The sequence below is a fragment of the Poeciliopsis prolifica genome, unplaced genomic scaffold, assembly GCF_027474105.1.
Source record: "Poeciliopsis prolifica strain line A6 unplaced genomic scaffold, Auburn_PproV2 SCAFFOLD011, whole genome shotgun sequence".
NCBI classification, from domain to species: Eukaryota; Metazoa; Chordata; class Actinopteri; order Cyprinodontiformes; family Poeciliidae; genus Poeciliopsis; species Poeciliopsis prolifica.
In genome coordinates, this window is record NW_026562386.1 from 12,843,587 (window position 1) to 12,864,932 (window position 21,346).

Consider the following 21,346-nt stretch of genomic DNA (forward strand, 5'->3'; position numbering starts at 1 on the left):
CGACACTGAGACAGATTAAGGGCATAAACAGATTTAGGCAGAAGCCATTCTGATGATACCATTAGCTCAGAAATGATTCAGAAAGAAAGTAAGTAAAAAGATATATTTTTTTTATTTGTCATGATGTTTTGAAAACAATAACAACTGCAACCGTAACACTACTAATACTACTACTAATAATAATAATGATGATGATGATCTTGGAATATAAACTATTTTGAACTGTAAATGTCATTCATTTTGGATAGTTTTCATTTTTACCTAAAGGTTTGAAAGGAGAACATTTTTTTTAATTATTAAATAATCCATTCTATGAATTTTCTGATCAAATCTAGAGGTTCTAGTCAGATGTACACCCTTCAGAAAAAATTATGGTTCACATTTATATGGCAATCCATACTTAATTTATTTTTACTTGATAAATGTGTAAAATTTTCTGACATCAAGTACTAGTTACTGTCATTTGGTCCACCCCACTGATGGGAAACCCGACCGGCATACAGTATTTTGTCACTAATCCTAAGGCAGCAATAATCACCTGGCTCATGTACAAACTGGAGGATTCCGCAAGAGGATTCCCAAGGCTTATACAAAAAAAACCCACCCAGGATCGAGAGATGTCCATTTCAAGTTAGGTCTCTTGCTGCCAACTGCCTGATTATGGACTGTTGCATTTAGAGATGGGGCAGACTCAACAAACTGGGAGTTGTGAGGAGATTGATGTTAAAGCTCTTCAGGATATGTATAAAAAATTTGTCCTGGAATGCCCTAGTGGAGTTCTTTTTCTGCATGAGTTTAAACGTTTCTTTGGAGTGGACCCAACAGGGGAAGCATCTGATTATGCGGAGAACATGTTCCGGGCCTTTGACAAGAATGGGGTAAGAAATGAAACCAACTTCCTTTTCTTCCTATCAGTTAAAGTATCAAAATCTAAGGCAAACCTCCTCTTTTAACTTATCTTTTATAGGACAATACAATTGATTTTCTTGAGTTTGTGGCAGCACTGAATCTGGTTTTCCGGGGAGACCTGGAGCATAAACTACGCTGGTCATTCAAAGTGTATGACAAAGACGGCAATGGCTACGTGGACAGGAATGAGCTGCGCTCTATCGTTGATGTAAGTCTGATCAAATATTCTACCTGTGTTATGTCATTTTATTATTGTATTTCTACATTACTTTGTTACATATTTGATGAAAAATATTTGAGCACACTTTTTCTATGATCACATGAATTAGTCTCATTTGATTAAAAATGCAATATTAACTTCTATACTACTAATTTAGAAACTACTGCCTCATGAGATTATGGAAAAAAATGTTTGTAAACAAAGCTTTATTCCATGATTTAACTTATTTTATTTGAAACAGAAAACCAAACGTTAGTGTATGACTTCTGCTAAAAATTTCAGCATCCTTATTAGGCAACACAAACATAGAAACTGATTGCACTGGTTAATTAGTAAATATACAAGCTCAGATAACCAGCTTGCAATCAGCTGCTTTACAGACATGCCACTCGTAGCTTAAATATTCTCATCCTAAAGCGGCTTTACCTTAATACGGATGATGGCTGACTCTCTTTTAGTTTTCACACCATGACTGTCACTGATCTTTACAACTGAATTTTTCCAAGGTTTAAAATCTCTTTTTCTATGAAGACAGGTACAAAGTGTTGTATGCTTTACACAGCCAGCTTAGTGACAGCAAGCAGCAAGATGTTGGGGGAAGGGGACAGTGATGTGTCATGCTGTAAAATGGACACAGTTCTGACATGATAACAGTTACTAGCTCATTCATATTAATGGAAATGCTTTGGTCTGTACTGATTCATATTCTACTTAATACGAATCAGTATTTATCAGGTGGGAGTCAAGCTAATAACTGAGCAGAACAAGAGCTTAAAAGATATTATTCATTTTATATACAATATCCTAAACCCAATATTTTCTTGGGAATTTAAGTGAACTTGCCTGATTATTATTTCATTTAGTCACCAAGCCCCGGAGCTCAATTCCCCTCTGTCCTGTATGTTTTAGGTGTCTCCTTTCTGCCACACTCCTGGCTGAAATAACTGGGAGATCAACAGGCTTTAGAAGCACTTGATGGCATGCAGAGGAGGTCATGCATTATCATTTGAATCTGATGTGCAGGAACAGAAACAGGTCTGAAACATGTAGGTCAACTGGGCGGTCTCAGGACCAGGATTGTTGCTGTTGCCATCCATAATTACTAGTGTGGCTGCGGATCGATAAAACCTGCAGCTCAAGTGTGCCTCCCAGGGTGTGTTTATGATGATAGCCTCAGCTCATCAGAAAATCACATTTTATTATATCTTTGTGGCTAGATTGGAATTACAACAAAACGGCTCTCTTTGACTTTTGCTATAGAATGCATTGAATGTTTACCCGATTAATTAAGAGATGAATGTTCTGAAACCATTTATTACTTTTGCGTTCCAGCTGCTAACATTGCAGGAAATTATCTAAATATATTGTCTGCAGTTTCATGTTCTCTTTACTATTATTCCAGAGTATCTATCGGATCAAAAAGTGCTCAAAGAAAGACATGAGCGAGACACAACTTTCAGTTGATGAGGTTGTGGAACGAATATTAGATGCTGTTGACTTTGACCGAGACGGTGAGAAAAACAGTGTTGCAATATAGTAGGAAAAGTACAAGAAAAAGGTAACATTTAACACATCTCTGTTTGCTTTCACAGGTCACATTACTTTGGAAGAGTTTATTAGAGGTGCACAGGAAGATCCATGGGTACTAAACATGTTGAAGTTGGACATGAATCCGGCTGGATGGGTTATGGACAACAGACGGAAGAGTGCACATTTCTGATGCGTCAAGTTTGCCTTTGCTGTGAAAATATATACAGTCATGGTGGCAGAAATACAGCAGACATTTTTTTTTCATTCACACATCTGTGCCATTTATGAACATGCAGTATCAAATTCACAAATTGAAAACATATTGTTTTCGATCAGTATAATTAACATTAACCACAATTTGTTTTTTGGCACTATACAAACCCATTACAACAATTGTAACTAAGAAGAATATTCTTAAAAAATGGCTGCTTATTGGTTTTTGTACATGACTCTATAGTGTTACAACTGCTCTTATGTTTCATTATGCTGACTTAAAATATTAATTTATGTTTAGCTTTTTTCAATGGGCCATTTCACTCAAACCAACAACCTACAAAGCTTAATTAAAAATAACTTTCTTTTGGCTTTTTGCAAATATCATTTTCTGCTGTATCAGCAATTTAACTGCTTAGTTATATTACTCAGATCTCTAAGAATTGTTTCATTTAAGGATAAATAATAAGTATATAATGTTGGCATAATATTTTTCACTATAGATGATATTTTACTGCTGCTAAATGCTCTTTTTTAAGACCTGTTCAAAATAGTGCTTTGTCTTGTTTTCTGGCTGTTTTAAAAGAATACTTTTTATTACTTTAGAATTGCCTGAAATTTGTTTTGCTATCAGTTACACAGTTGTCCACATCAACCAAATGCTTTTTGGAACCTTCATCATTGTCACCATACAGCTATGTCTTTAAAATGTAAGCATAGAACCTACTGTACACAGATCAGTTTATGCCGTTTTGCTGCTGAGCAATCCCATATCTGTTTTCTGTCCCTATTCATATTGTGTTCCAGATTTACTTTTTTTTGGTGTCTCCTACTTTCAAGTGCATACATGAATAAGCTGTCTGTGCCTTTTCAATTGCTATTAATTGTAAATACATCTGCTTAGGTTGCTGAATAAATTAAAACTCAACATATCTTTCTGTCTGTTTTGCAGTGGTTGTATCAAGACTGTTGTATCATAGGCAAATACAAAACTATAAGTCTAACCAAACAAAGAATAAAAACTATTTTATCAAAGTAATGTGCCACTTCATTAAGTAATCACATAAATTGCATAAGAGACAACAAGGTGAAAACAAGAAACCAGGTTTGTGGATTACAGCATTAAAATTAGTCTGCTAAAGTCTTTAGCTAAGAATAAGCTTCTTTGTTGAGGTCAAACTTTGCATGAATCAATAGGCTCACTTAGATTATGATCCTCAAACAATTAGAAAGACAATGAACAGACAAAATTAAGTGGGCACATTTTACTATTTATTATAGTAGGCTGTCTTTAGGTTTTTTGTTATGAAAAGACAAAGAATTTGAACAATTGAGACATAAAAAGGGATAGGGGACATAATGTTTCCCTAATTGTAACCCTTGCTTGCAGGGATACAATCAGCATAGGTAAATGGTTAGAAAAGGCTTCTTTTTTTTCTCAACAATGAATTATGCAGGGAATGCTAATAGAGCATGGATCCAATTATCTGTCATTCAGCTGCAAAGATTTAAGACACAGGATCAAATTGTAGGTTCATTCCTAAATATTTCATCACTTTGTATAAGCCTATTGTGTGTGACTTTTTGTGGTATTTTTTGTAATACATAAACTGTTTTTGTCCTTATTACTCTGATCTTCCCTTAGAAGTGGATGAGAAAATGTTTTATTAAGTGGGAGGTTCATAAAAAAAGGTTGAAAAAAATCACATGTATGGCCACAATACAGCAGAATTGACTGTAGACACAAAACAATGAATAAACTGCTTTACACATGCATATTTTGTTAGGTTGTGATGCAAAGTAAGATAACTTTTCAATGTTAATCCTTTCATCAGACTGTTTCACAGCAGAACTTAATTCACATACAGCTAAAAACAACCCTTCAAAAAGTCTTCCATCACATCAATAATCATTTAATAAATATGGAAGCATAAAATGCAGTATTGGAAAATTGTGGTAGATACATTATAATTTTTGATTTAAAACAATTCTGACAAAGTCAGCTGACCTAAAGCAACAGTTTTTTGAGATACCTGACATGGGTTGAAATTTTATTTCAGCTCTACTTCAGTTTTTTTTATTAAATCATTATTTCACAGAGCTTTGAAGTCTTGGGATCACTTGAAATGCACTTATCTTACATTTCTCAGTCCAGACAGCAGCAGAACCACAAATTTAAAAAATACCAGAAACCATTTCTTTTTCAAATGCTGACCTCTAGTGGATATGTTATAAAACGATACAATTCTTGTTATATTAATGTTTCTTCATCTTATTTTTTATTTTTTATTTTTTGCTTTCCCTGTTTTAATTACAGTTTTTATAATGAGTCAGTGTAACACTACATGATTTCTAAATGAGTGTAAAACTGTAATTGTATAAGGATGCATTTCATACCTAATTTTCTTAGTGTGGCGTTCACCTGGATCTTTGTAAATGCAACAAGAAAATAGCTTAGTTCCTGTATTGTAGGAATCTTCTTAATTTAAATTCTGTCTCAAAAATAAGACTTATTCAAAGAAGCATGAGCAGATTATTTTTCATTTCTATAAGCCTTCTTTTTGTCACAATTTCACTACTACAACACAAACTTTATGGAGTTACTGGTTTCATTTTCCAGCAGAGCTTGGCAACCTTCTACAGCTAAAGGGATCTGATTTAGTGACCATAGTATCATTTTGCTTGGTTGACTTGCAAACTGATAGCACCTAAACCCAAAAGAAATTCTATGTGGTATTGTCAATGTTAATTTATTAAGTCACATAATCCATAATCCACACACCAGTGGACCAAAATAGTGCCAAGTGTAACTGAAACACATCAGAAACAACAGTGAAAACAGAGTACAGTATCTTAGGTTGCTTTAATACCTAAGCAGCACTACACAGGCTGATCATAACATGTGACACGATTAGTGCAAAAAGATTCCCAGCCCATTCCCAGGATTAAAGATTGTATCATTTATGGGTATTCCTGTCAGCAAGTTGACTTTTTAGTCTTTTTTAGTGATCTTTTCTAATATTGAGAGAAACTAAATATTATGTCTCAAACCCTGAAAAAAGTAATCAAGACAAACACTTTGTTTTCAAAATACTCCACTTTGGATGTAATGAAGCTCTAGTTTTACTTTTGACTGAATGAATGAAATAAATTAACTTTTAAGTTAGATTGTTTTCTTGTAAATTAAGAGATTTCGAGTTTTTGCTCAAGTTAGTGCTTATTAACATGACCTGCAGGCTGCCTTGTTTAACAAATAATGCTCGTTTTAAATGTTTTGTAGGTTGAAATTCATTTATCAAGCTGATACATGTCCAATATGTGCTGTGTCTGTGATGAGTTTGGTTGCCTCCATTAAAATAACAACAAAACTTATGACTTTGTTTTATTTTTCAAGCGTTATTAAATAAATAAATACACCCCGGATAGCTATGACAAGTGGCCATTTTTTCCAGAGTCTTCGAAGGCATTACCCCAGCAGCCTCGCCGCCGCACCTCTCAGGTGTCTGTCGGCCGGGCGGCTTCACTGTCAGCGGAGTCGGTGGAGACATGAACGCGCGGCGGCATGGCGGACAGAGAGAAGCGGAAAGCCACACCACCGTCCGGCCGCAGCATCCAGGTGAACTCTCCGGCCAGCTTCAGGTAAGAAGAGTCTGAATAGGGGTGCTTGTGTTTTCACCGAGCTGGCTTCTGTGCGCTAGGGGCAAATCGGGTGAGACTGCAGAGTTGATGGGTGCTGATGTTCGCAATACGGATCCGCCGCTGCAGCAGGAGGAGCAGCGTTAGTCCCTTTCTTCGGAGCTTCGGCTTTTAGGGAAGCGTCTTTTGATTTCGGGCGTGTCTGGTCCCACAGGACTGAGACGGAGCGGTGTTGCTGCACCTTCACAGAGCATATGTCGCATAACCTACTTTTTCTTAATCTGATCAGACCTCTAAATCTCTGCAGTCTTTAAAATAACAGCATTTCTAGTGGAAGTGCTTTGACTTGAGCCCATTTGGTTCTTTTTTTAAATAAACTGTTTTGTCTGACATTTGTTTAAGATAGCTTTGAAGTTAAGATGACATGATTTTACAAAGGGCATCTCTTATTGACATGCCACTATACTGTGGTGTTGGTATATGGTTCACCTTTACACAATCCTGATTCTACAATTTTACTATGTTTATTTTTCTATGTCGTAGTTTGTTGTTCAGGTTTTTTATTTATTTTCATGTGGCTGAACATGGATGGATCTTCTATTGCACAAATTAAATTGATAAGCTGCTTAAACATAGAAATGAAAAAATAATAGATGTGACTGGCTCAAGCTGATTAAACATACAGATAGACAAGCTGAAATCAGCTGCATGCTGTTGCTTCATGAACTCTCATATAAATTCAGAGGTTATAGTTATGCCTGTGGCCAAAGCTACACTCATTAAGTACCATTACTTTGTGGCTGAAGGTACTTTGATCAATATTCCCCAGCGAGATAACAACAGAAACTCACCCTCCCTCAGGCTTAGGCTTTTCCCATCCCAGTATTGTCCACAAACATGCAAGTCTCTCTGCTGTAGAGACTTTCTTTACAACAGTGGTTGTACTCATTGTCTGACTAGCAGATAATTATTTAAATCAAACTAAATAAAAATGTGCTTCCATTGAGTTTAACCATTTGAAAACCAACAACTTCAGCATAGAAATAAAAAGCAATCCATAGACAAAAGGGATTTGTCATAAAACCTAAAAAGAAATCTGTGGGATAATCAAAAAGATTCAACAGATATGAATCACACTGAAAACGGGATTCTGTGTTTTCTTCTTGTGTTTGTGATCAAAGGAATGTTTCAGTGGTGTTCCTGACATGAAATGAGGCCAGAAAACAAAGTCAGGTTTGGACTGGTCCCAGATCAGCCATATGCTGGCATGTTTGTTTCCGTGACATGCTTCCCCTCACATGCTGTGCTTGAATTATCAATTCCTCTCCTACTTGCTGATGTTAAAAACAGGGCAACCACACTGCTGCAATTGCAGCTCTTATGCTTGCTGTATTTATTGTCTTACATGTGGGAGCAGTTCCACTTTAAGCTGAAAGCATTAGTTTTATTAGGGGTTTGAATACAATAACATTTTTAGTCAACAAAGTCAAGGTGCAGCAAAATACATTTCTACATAGTCAAATAACATATCTACTCCATAGTTTTGCAAATGCATCTTGCATATTTAAGCTGAGGTTTTGGGGGAAAAGGAGCTGAAGCTACAGTCTTGATAACCAAACCAAAAAAGCAAACTGTGTCGTTTGTTGTTTAGGTTGTTCGCCTAACAACCGAGGTCTCAGTTCGGTTGAAGTGAACTCTGGCATGGTTCAAAAGCATATGCAAGCGGACCAGAAATCACTCCAAAAGCAGGAAGCAAAGTATAACGCAAGGCATTCTGGGTCAACAGAGCCAAAATAAATGTGTAATTCTAGCACTGTTGGGAGACATGGCTTGTGGTATTTAACCAGAGACAGAGGAGAAATCCTACAACCATTAAAATCTTACAGTACTCCATTATTGTTTGCACTTTGTGAAGAAGGAAGTTTGTTGGAAAAGCACTGAATATACTTTGGGAAGTAAATAAAGCAGTCATAAAAATAGAAGAAGGAGGCCTTGGAAAAACATTTAGTTTGTGTCAAGAGACATCTAGTGGTGAATGTTGATAAGTGCATTCTTATTGAAAACTGCGCCACTCTTTTACTCGTCTGTTACGAACCGCACATGTTAAGCTGGAGAAGCAGCTCAAGTTGTGTGCATAGCTTACAAAAGTAAGTTCAAACTAATAATAACTGCATAGACAATTGTCGTGTGTTTTGCCGCTGTAGATACGCAATGTTCAATTTGGGTTTGATATTAATTATTTGTTCTGTAATATGTTTGCTGGTGGGTGCTACATGCTAAAGCTAACCGCATCAGGTGCAGCGTTTGCATTTTAAACACTGTTAAGCATCGACGTTATGACTGTTTAAGCTTTGGTCATAATACGTTAATCATACTGTGAAGATGTAAAGGTCGAAAGTTTTTATGCCAAATAGTTTTACCAATGCAGAGAGCATGCATTTCTGATTTTGTTTATTTCGTTCTTTTATAGACCACACACAAACATACACTCTTATGTATTCAGGCGTAACGTGAAGGCTGCTGTGTGTCATTTGTCCATAATCAAAAAACATAAACTATATACAGGCTTCCTGTCTGTACTCCTCATCGACACCCCGAGGTGGATATCAACAGCAGAAATTCATAGGTATCGAACTTATTTTGCCTTAGGGCGTTTGAACCTCTTCGGGGGTTTTGTGTCGTTTCCTTCAGTAGTTCTTGGTGCAGCGCCACCACAGACAAGGAGGTGAACATGATTTTTGGAAGGATTGGATTATTTGACAGTGCTGTGTGAAAGTGAACCGCACTTAACAAATGTTAATTTTGCCTTTGTGAGAATATATATTTAGATTTTTTTTAGATATCCCCAGTGCAAGAAACTCTTATCCTGTACATATTACTCATTATAAGCAACATCAACCAGTTCTACCATTCAGATATTCTTTCATTGCGTGACCAAACTCTGAAGTGATTCATTCAGTCTTATCTGTAAGAATGTGGCTTGGCAGCACATCAATACGTACAGGACCATGATGCTGAAACATTCCATTTTCCAGAATGCTTTTTTTTAAACTTTTATTACCTTTATGCGAGAAATGTTTTCAGGATCCTTCAACAGGATTGAATTGTAATTGTCTGGCTCTCTCGTATTTAAAGATAAGCAAGGATGTAAATTAAACTGATTTGAATTTCACCCTCAGCAGGAATTGACACCCTGGACAGTAATTGTATTGGTTGCTGCTCCCCTCTGCTGATTATTTACTGCTGTCTGTTTAATTCTGCTGACCAGACATGTATTCTCAGACAGCACCGCCCTTCTGTGAATAAACCGCAGGTCTACTTTGTCTCTATCTTTTGCAAAAATAATCTATCCCCCACATATCTTTGTTAATTGATATTAAATGTGGGCAATTTGAACAAAATTGACAAATTCTGGATCAGCTCATTTGTACTTTCTAGATTGAGATGGCTTTAAGTAGGCATATATTTTAAGGAGATACTAACATACTTGAAGGGGACCCACTTGATGTAATCACAAGCTTTTGTACAGAGAGGCACAATGAACTCAGCAGAGCATGAAATAGGAGCTGCCACATGATGTGGTAGGTTGTGTAGTCAATCCTTTCTGCACACCTCATTGAGGTTATATAATTTTAATTGTAAAGTAATTTAAGAAGTGTTAAAACTTCACACTTTCATGCAGCTCCTGCATATTTTCTGTGGGTTGGGGTTCAAATCGAAACACATTATTACTTTACCTATGAAGCTGCGGCAATGGAACAAGGGGCTTTCAAATGTACCCTTTAATTGCTAATTTCTATATGGTAGATTTCAATCATTTTTTAACATTACAAAAAAGTAATTTAGTAAGATAGCTACTTTATTAGTAAGGGATTTAAACTGCTTGCTTTTAATGCCGATTATTTGTGTTACACTTAGTAGTATTCAGACATAAAGTTCCAAAAACCTTGATAACGGCTACTCAATTAGAAGGGTGAAGTAAGATATTGTCAGTAGACATAATATATCTAGTTAACTTTCAATACTTAGAGAGTAAATCATTCTTCAAAATGCTGTAGTTCAGGTGAGTTGCTTTCACTACCTGCAGTTTTCCCCACCAGATAGTGGTTTCAGTTAAACCGCCATTTAGTTAAACCATCTGGTGGTTTAACTAAGATAAACCACCAGATGGTGATTTAACTAAAACAGTATTTTAAATATATCCTATAAAACATAAGCATAAACATTTAAACATATCACAAACAAGCAGCAGATTCTAAGGGACAAAGGACAACTACTTCTAATACAATATTAAATTGAAGACAGATGACAGAGTACTTGAGTACTTTAAGATGTTATGCAATAAAAAATAAACGAGTTTACAATCTGAAGGACAGATTTTGTCAAGAGAAAGAAGTACAAAGTTGAAATTACTATTTTTTTCCTATTCTTAAATCTATGATGCCTGAAGCTTATTTAAAATACAGAAACAGTAACAAGAAGGAAATAAACTTTGATTATTAATGTTGGCCCAGTTTGAATTATGGGATTGATACCAAAATGTAAAAAAAATGACATGTCTGATATAATAATTCTGAAACTTTTTGTCTTACTAATTTGGTTTCATTGAGCTGGTTAATGTTTCAGACTAGCGATTAGACAAATTAGGCCAATATTTGGAGGTTTTATAACATCATTCCTGTCCAAGTACATTTAGCTCATAACCAGGGAGTTGAATGTTTGATTAACAAAGTGTTTTGGGGTTTTTTGGATGGTATTTTTGTGAAAATCTCTGTAGCTTTTTGAAAACAGTTGTCATGGCTTCATCTGGTGTTTTGGGTGGACTGTTGTTTTTGTCATATGGTTTTTTTCCACATGACTTTAAAGAAATTTACATCAGCGTAACATACCAACAAATACAAATAGATTGCTTAGTTAAAGCTGCCATAACAAATACGTTGGAGGAAACACACATAGGTGCTATAAACCAGTGGTCGCCAACCCCCGGGCCGTGGACCGGTACTGGGCTGTGCAAGAAATAATTAAATATTTACATTTTATGTGTTATTTGAGTCTGGGGGATTTTTTATTTTGAAAATCCTTTAACCAGATTCTCTCGGTAAGGTCAGATATCTTTGGAAAAATTCTTTGCAAAGGGGAAAAGGCCCAGAGAAGAGATTTATCCGAATTTACCCGGATTTATCCGGGTAGGTGATTCTCACATTCCAAGCCCACTGTGCATAATATGTTGCGACCGGCTCGCGAATGAGGCAATGAAGCTTCAAACTGCTTTGCCACATAGAGACCAAACACTCTGTGCATAAGCAACACTTCGGGAGTTATTGTCTCATCACTCCCAGATGGGACTGTCTCATTGCAAAGAAACAAGCTCAGCGCTCCCATTTGTCATTATCGTGAGTTAAAATTTTCATGAAAGTAAAATGTTAATTTTTGTGCCACATCTGTATCTTATTTTGAAGGGATATGTAAACGTTAACATAGCAACCAGAGTCAGCGAGCGTAGGGAAGTGATCGAGACAAGATGAGAGGAGTAGCTTGTGAGTTTTGGTCTTGTTCACACAATTTAAGGCTTGTCTGCCGATTTTCCAAGCTTCTGGCAACACGAGCCGATGAAAGTACAAGAAGTTTGATCGGTTCGTGTTTCCAGCCATATGGCAGGAGCAACACAGCACACACAAACTGATTCCACTCACAAACATCCTGATTCCAGAAGAAAATGTAGTAAAACCCCCAACATACCACATGTGAATTTATACTAATCAAACACGGATCACTATGTAGAAGCAGTGATAGTTAGTGGACTCATTTTAAGTGATGAAAGGCGTATCAAAAAGAAAAGGCGTTTGATAAAAGACGGTGCAGCCGCTCTATTTGCTACACTATGATTTGGAGGCGAGTTATGTTTTTTCATAGTTAACATATTTAACTGAATAAACAAAACCACATATAATAAACATATCTAAAAATGGCCTTCACATACAGTAGTAAACATTTCCACATATCACCTCCGATGACCACTGGACTCTCAGTTGCGCCATGTCAACTGTTTGGGATTCTCCTCTGTTCTTACGTCACTGCGCTTTCTGATTGGTTACCTGTTACATTGAACAGGCCGCGTTCTCGCTCCCAGTGAGAGAAAACCCCACAGGCTGCCATGATCAGGCCAAGACAATGATCCCCTTCCACCCCCACAACAAACACACACACACCCTCTTTGGCCGCAGCAAAATTGCCAAGTCTTGACCGGTCCGCAGTAATAAAAAAGTTGGGGACCACTGCTACAAAACGATAAAACATTTGGTGTTTATCTGAAAAATGATGCAATAAAGCATAACTTAGTCACACTGTCATAAAATCTGAATAAAAAGCTTTATGTGTTTTATATTGCCAAAAATAATCTCACAACTAATAGATAAATATAATACAGCATATTTTGTTAAGAGGATGAATGGAGAGCTAGACAAAAATGAAGAAATGCAGACTTTGATGGCTGATGTTCCTCATGAATAATTTAGCTTGACACTGTTCAGATGAGAGAAACAGAGACAGGGGAGTGTCCTGTTGTGCTGATGTTTCTCCTGTTGGGGCTTCCCGTGCTGTTGAATGATCTGCTAACACCAGCAGTTTTCTGCAGTGGCGTAGTAAATCTGATGCACACAGCACCGTGCGGGTTATATAACACTACTCCTCTTTGGCAGCTTCAGTGCCACAGCTTCAAACAATTACCCCATCTATCTCTTCCCTCCGAGCGAGCGATTGCAAGCGAAGCTTTGAATCGGACTCCTAGCTCACCGACCCGGACAAGCTGCACCCCTCCTCCTTTTTCCTCCGGCTCTTTTCCTGTTTGCTCCTCCTTCTCTCCCTCCCTGATTCACTTTCTAACCCGCTTGCTCCTTCACATCCTTCTCTTCTCTTGCCTGTGGATGCCCTCCTCACGTACAGAATGGACTCGGGAGGGGAAGGAGGAGAGGGTTGGATGGAGGACCAGTGGGAAAAATGGTAGGGTATTGTTTTTGTGAGCAGCCGTACGGATGAGTGTGACCTTGTGAGTGTGTAACTGTATTTACTTTTATTATTTTATGCCATCTCCTTGCAATCGGAAAACTCAAGGAGGCAAGCCCTTGAAGGAGACCAGATGCACGAGACTGCACATTTATTTTAAGGAGCAATGCAGAATGTGCAGAGAGAGAGGGCAATTTGACCAAAAATAGAACCTCAGAAGTCTAATGTTGTGCATGTACGTTATGGCAACAGCGCTAGTGCAGAAGAAGCACTTTGTGGAAGAGTCTGTCTGTTTTTACAGTTTGTTTTCATACACAGGATGATGGAGTGTTTCTTTTTTGTAACCTGATTTATTGAATCTGTCAGGACAGTCCTGGATCGGCTCATTCCCCCTGTCTCGTCCTTGCAGGAGGGCGAAGCTGATGAATAACTGACTGCAATGAGCCTTGTGATTTTTTTGGTTTGGAAAAAAATCCTGTGATCTGTGAAATTGCAGGAACATATAAAGAGAACGACTTAAAAGGTATGCTTGAATCTGCCAAGATATGGAACTCGTGGCCAGGATATGTTGATAACAGACTATTGGCTAAAAGGAGAAGGTTTGTTACATATTCAGACATGTTTGCTATAATTTAGGTCAAGCAAACTTTATTGACCTTTTCTTGTAGTTCTGTTTATGTTTCCTGAGCCACCTTTTTAAGATTAATATGTTAGTTACCAACAATAGATTTATTGGAACTTTATAGTACCATGCAGATATATAAATGTTCCAGGCACATAAACATGGGAAAACTGAAATGCTTATGAAGTTTCTTAGTATTTGTAAATAAAATGTATATGTTTCAAGGTATGGATAAAAATAGCTCTGTTTATTCTAGCAGACTAAACTGTAGACTCACATAACTAATAAGCTGGTTGGGGCCATCATTTCCTGAGCGTGAGGTCATGCTGTCCTTCATCAATGCACGCCAGGAGGCATGCCATGAAGACACACAAATGCCAGTTGGCTGCCCTGTCACCTCCCACTGTCAGAATAATGCAGCAGTTTAGCCCAAATCCGTAGTGGTACAAACTGAAACATCAATCCTGCAGCGCTGTGTCCATCTGCACTACATGATTTCTCCATGGAGAAAGTGAAAATGACCTCTTAAAAGTGGGTCTTCAGCCAGAAACTGTCCAAGCTGTGAAATCCACAGCAAACCAATTTTTATTTGACATATCCGTATACTTCATATTAAGGAAAACAAAAAAATTTCATTGAACTATGAAAAGGAGAAAAAACATTCACTTAAAGAATAACTGTTAACATTTAACCATTATAATATAAGACATAACAATACACTGAGAGAGTATACGACAGAAATGACTTTAATCATTTAAGCTTTAACGATAATGCATTTGGATAAATTGTCTATCTGATCTGTTATCGCAATGTTATGCATAAGAAAAAGGAACATTTTAACTAATGTAAGTGTTTTCATTGCAGACACAATTTATTGGTTATCATTATCATCAATCTTGCTTATTGACTATATCTTTTTCAATCCTGCTACAATTTTTCCTGGGTAAAAATTTGTAATGCCCTTCACTTTTCCATCATCACATCGTAGCACATCAATAATCTTTGAGAAGTTATTGCTACTCTGCCATGCAGCACAACTCAATGAGCGTTATTAAGGAAATATCTCACAGAGCTCTTGGAGCGTTTATATTTCAAAACCGAATCACATTTAGTGAATTTGGCATCTCACACTGGATTCTGTTTGGTCCGTTTCACTTCTTGTTTTGGGATGTCATTGCCATGATTATTTCTCTTACAACTATCAACCTGTAGATTTTTGTTCATGTTTTGCCAAGGCAAGTAATTCAATCTGACTAATAAAATATTGGTTTTATTAGTTTATTATGCACAAAATATGGCATACTTTATAATATTCTGGAGATAAAATGAACTCCTAAATTAATCTCACTCTCATCAAATAGTGTTTTCTAGTAAATCAGTTTATTTTTCCAGCATGTAGAATTTTTTGGGCTCATATGTCACTGCCGGAAATGTTTGTAACAATTATAAAGAAGTTATGTTGGACGTTATGTTTCAGTCCATCTTCCATTATTGAGAATGATGTACTTATGACAAACCCTTAATCAAACTGAGTCCCTGAGATACAATATGTAAAGGACAACTGTGTTTACATTGGCTTTCACATCAGCTTGATCTAAATTTACAGATCAAGCTGTATTTGCCATGTAAGTTTGCACACTGCCATTTACCATTCTTATTGCTTTCTAGTCTATGTGATGTCCTTGTGTTTCATTGTGATAATTTAATTTGTCTTTCACTGGCTTGCTTTGCTCTGGTGGCTGCATTTACCTTACCAACAATTCACTCTGGCATCAGGGCCACTGTCCTGTCAAGGCGCTTTATCTCCCACCTCCTAATTTCTCTGTTTCACTGTCCGCTGCCTTTATTTGTTCGATCATTACCTTAACCTCCTGTTGACCTCTGGTCATTTCTCCTTCTGTCCTTGTGAAGACAGTTATCAGTAAACATGGTGACAGTAAGATGTCATGCATTAAGCTAATTGGGATTCTTACTTTATCATTGCACTTCCTTCTCACTTCTCCCTCATAACAATGCGTATGGACTGTGGGCACTGTTGTTCAATAACACAACCAACACCATATGCAAATATCAGAACTTTAAAGAAATGTGGTAGAGTTAAGACTCTGCACATCAATATTGTCGTTGGACACCTGGGTTAATTGATGCCAACCTTTTATATAGATTGTAGTGAGTTTTTATTTTCTGAAGAGTGGTGGAAATAACAATGATGATGGAAAGAAAAAAGCAATTTTAAAAAATGGGGGTAAATTGCGACCGATTACATTAAAATATTCAAAATAATGTCATCTTAAAAACAAAACGATTCTGAACCACTCTTGAATTTTAACACTCAATGACATCGGCCAAATATAAGCATAAGTAATGTTTCCCATCACATGGCAAAAAACTGAGTTATCCAACCCCTTCAAGATCAAAATGTACTATTGATTGGAATTAACATAGTTTCTTATAGGGGATATACTCAGTGGGAAGTATGGATTTAAACTATGTGAAAGATTTTTTTTTCTGCAGTAGTTTAGTGAGGATACAATGTAAATGTCCTATCAAAAACTCAACCTGAAAATGTTAGAAAATCAAAAGCAAAATAATGTGCAAATTTGTGATAGCATGAGATTCAACTTGGAAACATTTACTCAGATATTATTTTACTCTAGTTCTTTTGGAGTTTTTATTGGTTTGTTGAGATAAAATGTACAGTAAATGATAAGAATGCAAAAATGACAATGATTTAAATTTATCAACCCTTTTAAGTTAAGGCTTCAGCCTTCATCAACTAAATTATAATTGCTAAAGAAGGTTGCAGCCGTGTCCGCATAATCAACCATTGTTAATTTCACCAGGAATGACAGGTACATTAGCACTGTGGCTTACCACAGTGATTATTGTCATCCAGGTTAACTTTAGCTCTCTTTCTGTTATTAGAGTTTTTTTTATATTTTATTCTTCCAAAAACCGTTTTACTACTCAGCCTCTGAACTGCCTGAAGGGTAGAGAGATAACAGGCGGACATGATTGAGGATCAAGAAAATTGAAGCATTGTATACTTAAAGTTAATTGAATCTTGTCAGAGACAAAAGGACAGTCTGTCAAGGATGCAGGGAAATTTAGGTCTGCTGCTCCAAAAACAAAAATGTTGTCTGTGTTTTATGTGTTGTTTTATGCTCCTAATTTGAGGACGTGAAAGTGAGGAAAGAGTGGGGCCCTGCAATATTATGTTTTCTGGAGCAGACATAAACTTCTGCCACAATATTGTACATCTACTTTGCATTTCTATCTAGAAAGATATTCTTCAAAATGTTTTTCTTTTTAAACGTAAGACTAAAGCTGGAATATAAATATATGTTCACCAAAGCTTATGATAATAAATTTTGCTCTGTATTTTGTCTCATCTTAGCCACACTTCACTGCAGCATCACGGTCACACTGTCCTATAAAGTCACTCCATCCTATTCATTTCTTGGCAATCATAGTTTGATCACCATCCAAGGTAGACTTTATCACTTTTTTAGGCTTGTTGAAAAATTTTAAGCACAAGCATGGCAATCCAAATGCAACATATTTAAAAATGCATCAATGGTGCTGAATTGATGCAGGTATTAATGCTTTCATCCTGTACACATACTGTATAAAACGGGGCACATCAGAAACAGTACAGGTATTTCAAAGACATACAAGACACACAACTTAATGTCCTACAAAAATGTGTAGTAAAATGTTTTTCAACAACATACATGGCAAAATGAGAAATAGTGTTATCGCACCCTCATATCTTCTCTGGATTCTAGTGACTATTTTTGACCTAAAGTTCATTTAGCTATTTTAGAAAGCAAGTTATTATTGCATTTGTTTTGTTTTTTACTATAAATGGGTCACAGTTGTGTCTATAACTGCTGTAAGAGTGGACATGTAACGTAACAACAGAAGAAAGCAAAAGATTAATGTTCATTTTTTCCTATTGTCCAGGACCAATTAAAGGATATTTTTAAAGATACCCCAGTGGATTATTAATACAAAAACTAAATAAAGTTTAGTATGCATTTAAAAACACTGCAAACCTTATATTAAGGTGGTTCTTGGGATTTCTGATCAGTGCATTATGGCTTGCGATACTTTTTAAAGTTGGCACTGCCTCTTATTTTCCTCCCACAATGATTTGACTTTTTTTTTTAACTTTGACTTTTCATTTGTCATTCAGACATTTACTTACAGTGAAAACAGAACAAAATTACAGTCAAGTATAGTCGTGTTTTATTGGTACTGTTTTCTATGTCCTTGTTTCCAAGGTATTCCAGGAGAAAACCTGTTTATAAAAGTATGTCTGCACAACCTGGGTTTGGAACCCTATACCTGATTAAACCACAATGGTCTGGAGATATATCCCTAGAACACATCAAACCAATGCTAAGTTTGATGAACACCAGATGCAGTATACACACACACTCATCAAACCAGCTGTCGAGTTTGGTAGAGGAGGAGTAATAACTTATTTTGCAGCAACAAGACCTTGAGTGGACAATGAATTCTTCTGTATACCAATAAGTATGTGGACGCTCTAAACCTTGATCAAAACTAAGTCACAAAAGTACAATATCACATAAAGAAGAACAGCAAAAAGTAATTCACAATGATGTGAAATAGTGGAATATTGTAAGAATTCTGAGTGCTGAGAGATTAACTTCCCCTTATCTCTCTCCCTTCTCCTTCTCATGTTAATCTTCCCCTACAACTAGGCTGACTCATGACATCAGTCTGGACGAGTTTGAGGATGATGACCTCTCGGAGATTACAGAAATCACAGACGAGCGTGGAATGAGCCTCAACTGCAACGGCCCTGATATTAAAGTAAGATTCCATGAGTCATAAAATGTCATGAAATTTGCAATGACTTTGCTTTAGTTTATATGTTACAATACTTTATAATTTAATGCAGAGATTTGCTAAACTAACTTCTGTAAAATGAAACATGATATCCTTCAGCTATTGATCTAACTTATTTATTTATTGATTTCATTTCTGCTATATCTTACAAATTGGATAGCTTAATTGCTTCTTAAAACACTTTTATAGCTCCAGTTAATAACTAAATTCAAGAAAAGATTTATATATTTACTTAAGTGTGTTGATTTTAGTTTTGTTTGCTTTTTTTATGTCACAAATATTAAGCGAGGCAGTATTAATTAGAAATACATTTAAAATAAATGTATTTCTCTAGAAATACATTTAAAATGAATGTATTTCTCTAGAAATACATTTAAAATAAATGTATTTGTAATGTCACCCTGAACCTACCACAGTTCTGTAAATGCTAAAAATATTGGTTTCACTGGGAAGACTTGAAAGCAGAGGCATATTTAACTAAATAAAAAAAATTGTCACAAAAGAGTTTTATAAATCACAAAAAGCATAACAGTTCAATCTATGTTTGGCTTGTCTGTATTGTTCTCTTTTTATGCTTTTCTCAGTATATAGTAGCCCCATAAAAATAAGAAATATTGAACCACAATTTTTCTTGCAAATATGTGCAATATTGCAATTGCAAAAGACTACATGGATGCAATATTACGTAGGATATAATATTTCAAGTGTTGCCTTAAAGCTCTGCTTACCAAAAATATATGTGGCTGTTAGGATGGACTTTTACTGCTGTTTATGCTGATAGAGCCCCCTGACAAAGATATTAAAGGTCTGAGAGAAGGGTGAGGATGCTGTTATGATGGAAAAGAAGGTGAACAGGTAGGAAAATGTGAGACATTTAATATTGTCAAAATTTTATTGTATTGTAGATAATGCTTCGACATAATCATGTCTAACTTAACAAATAAAGGTATCATAAATTAATGTCAAAATGTGGTGGTAACGTTAATTTTATAATTAATTTTAAATTCATAGTAAAGTGGGCATTTTGTTCAACAACATATAGCTGCAGACTCCTAATAATACTTCAGCTAACCTGATAAATATAATCTAGCCTTTACAGCCACATTTTGTTGTATTGATCTCAAATTTACTTGAGTGAATCATGATTAAAAACTGGAGTAAGTGTAAAATTCAGATCTAAAGGAGAGATGTGCTGAACCATAAAAAGTAACATGGAGGAAGAAAATAGCCAGAAGTAGATTTATTATTCTGTCAGATCTGCTTTTTTTTCCTGTGAACCACCATCACCACCACCTCCATTCAGCTCTGCTGCAGTATCCTTGGCAACAGAGTGGTTGAGGGGCTTTTCAGTAACATTTTCTAGTGATCCATCTTTGATCATTTAGCAGTGCGTAGGCCAAAATGATAGGATATCCTCCATAGAGCTGTGAATATATTTGAGGTTTAGAAGGGTGTTCATTTTCTCAGGTTTCACCCATCTTACCCTGGGAGCTAATTATAGATCAGATTACCAAATGTGAGCTCTCTCACCGGAGGACTATTTGTATGTGAACATTGATGACTCATCCTCTCTCAGGGGCCTTGTGAAGGTAAAATTGCACAATGGGTTTCTGAGTGGCGAACACTAATCAGGTGTCATAGCAGTCGCAACAACAAAGCTTCCGTGTCCCTGAGTGACTGCACTTCCAGGGCACAAGGCTGTTTCTGTCTGGCTTTTGCCAGACATTTCAATATAGGGTTGTTGTTTAGCATTTGAAAAGAGTCAGCTGTGTTTGGACTCTGGTTTATGCATCAGTTCTACTAGAGTTTGAATCACGACGGGGATCAAAAGGAAGCCCTCTCTTTGTCAATCACAAGGCCTATGCATCGTGTGTGCGTCTGTATATATATATACAGACACACACACACACACACACACACACACACACACACACACACACATATATATATATATATATATATATATATATATATATATATATACATATATATATATATATATGTCATATCACATCAGTTCTTAAGTCTCTGCACTGCTTCCATGTTTGTCAAAAAAAACGTACCGGTACTACCTGATTAAAGTGTTCTGAACTGACCAATTTTAAACCCAAGTATTATTCCTTTAAATATAATCAACACAGTTTGGATTGGGCCAACCTAATACAGTCATTCCTGTTTTTACTTTTCTTTGTTGGATATGAATCTCACAAAGTGACAGCACAAGTTAATTATTGATAAGAATTTATTAATTTTTTTTTTCATTTGATCAGGAAAAGCAGATGATTAAAAAACATAAATATGATTTTTTTTTCTTCTTTTTTTTAAACATTCGA

General features: G+C 36.1%; 2 protein-coding genes across 2 annotated transcripts in view; both read left to right on the plus strand.

The window, feature by feature from the left end:
• Positions 1-645: 645 nt before the first annotated feature.
• Positions 646-3,805, plus strand: LOC129364140 (guanylyl cyclase-activating protein 2-like). The gene is made up of 4 exons (XM_055036591.1): positions 646-878; positions 968-1,117; positions 2,532-2,640; positions 2,722-3,805. The coding sequence occupies exons 1-4, from the start codon at positions 681-683 to the stop codon at positions 2,847-2,849; spliced, it is 585 nt and encodes a 194-aa protein (XP_054892566.1). The 5' UTR covers positions 646-680; the 3' UTR covers positions 2,850-3,805.
• A 2,538-nt stretch (positions 3,806-6,343) lies between these two features.
• Positions 6,344-21,346, plus strand: part of LOC129364141 (C-Jun-amino-terminal kinase-interacting protein 1-like) — a 38,261-nt gene continuing 23,258 nt past the window's right edge. The window contains exons 1-2 of the mRNA XM_055036592.1: positions 6,344-6,511; positions 18,866-18,977. Coding sequence (XP_054892567.1) covers positions 6,435-6,511; positions 18,866-18,977 — 189 coding nt within the window. The 5' untranslated portion in view covers positions 6,344-6,434. The remainder of the gene's footprint in view (positions 6,512-18,865; positions 18,978-21,346) is intronic.

What these genes read in the sequence shown, in the direction of transcription:
- LOC129364140 (XM_055036591.1), top strand. Translation starts at nt 681, where the DNA reads ATGGGGCAGACTCAACAAACTGGGAGTTGTGAGGAGATTGATGTTAAA. An exon ending in GGGCCTTTGACAAGAATGGG is followed by an intron (nt 879 to 967) that starts GTAAGAAATGAA and finishes TATCTTTTATAG; the next exon opens with GACAATACAATTGATTTTCT. An exon ending in TGTTGACTTTGACCGAGACG is followed by an intron (nt 2,641 to 2,721) that starts GTGAGAAAAACA and finishes TTGCTTTCACAG; the next exon opens with GTCACATTACTTTGGAAGAG.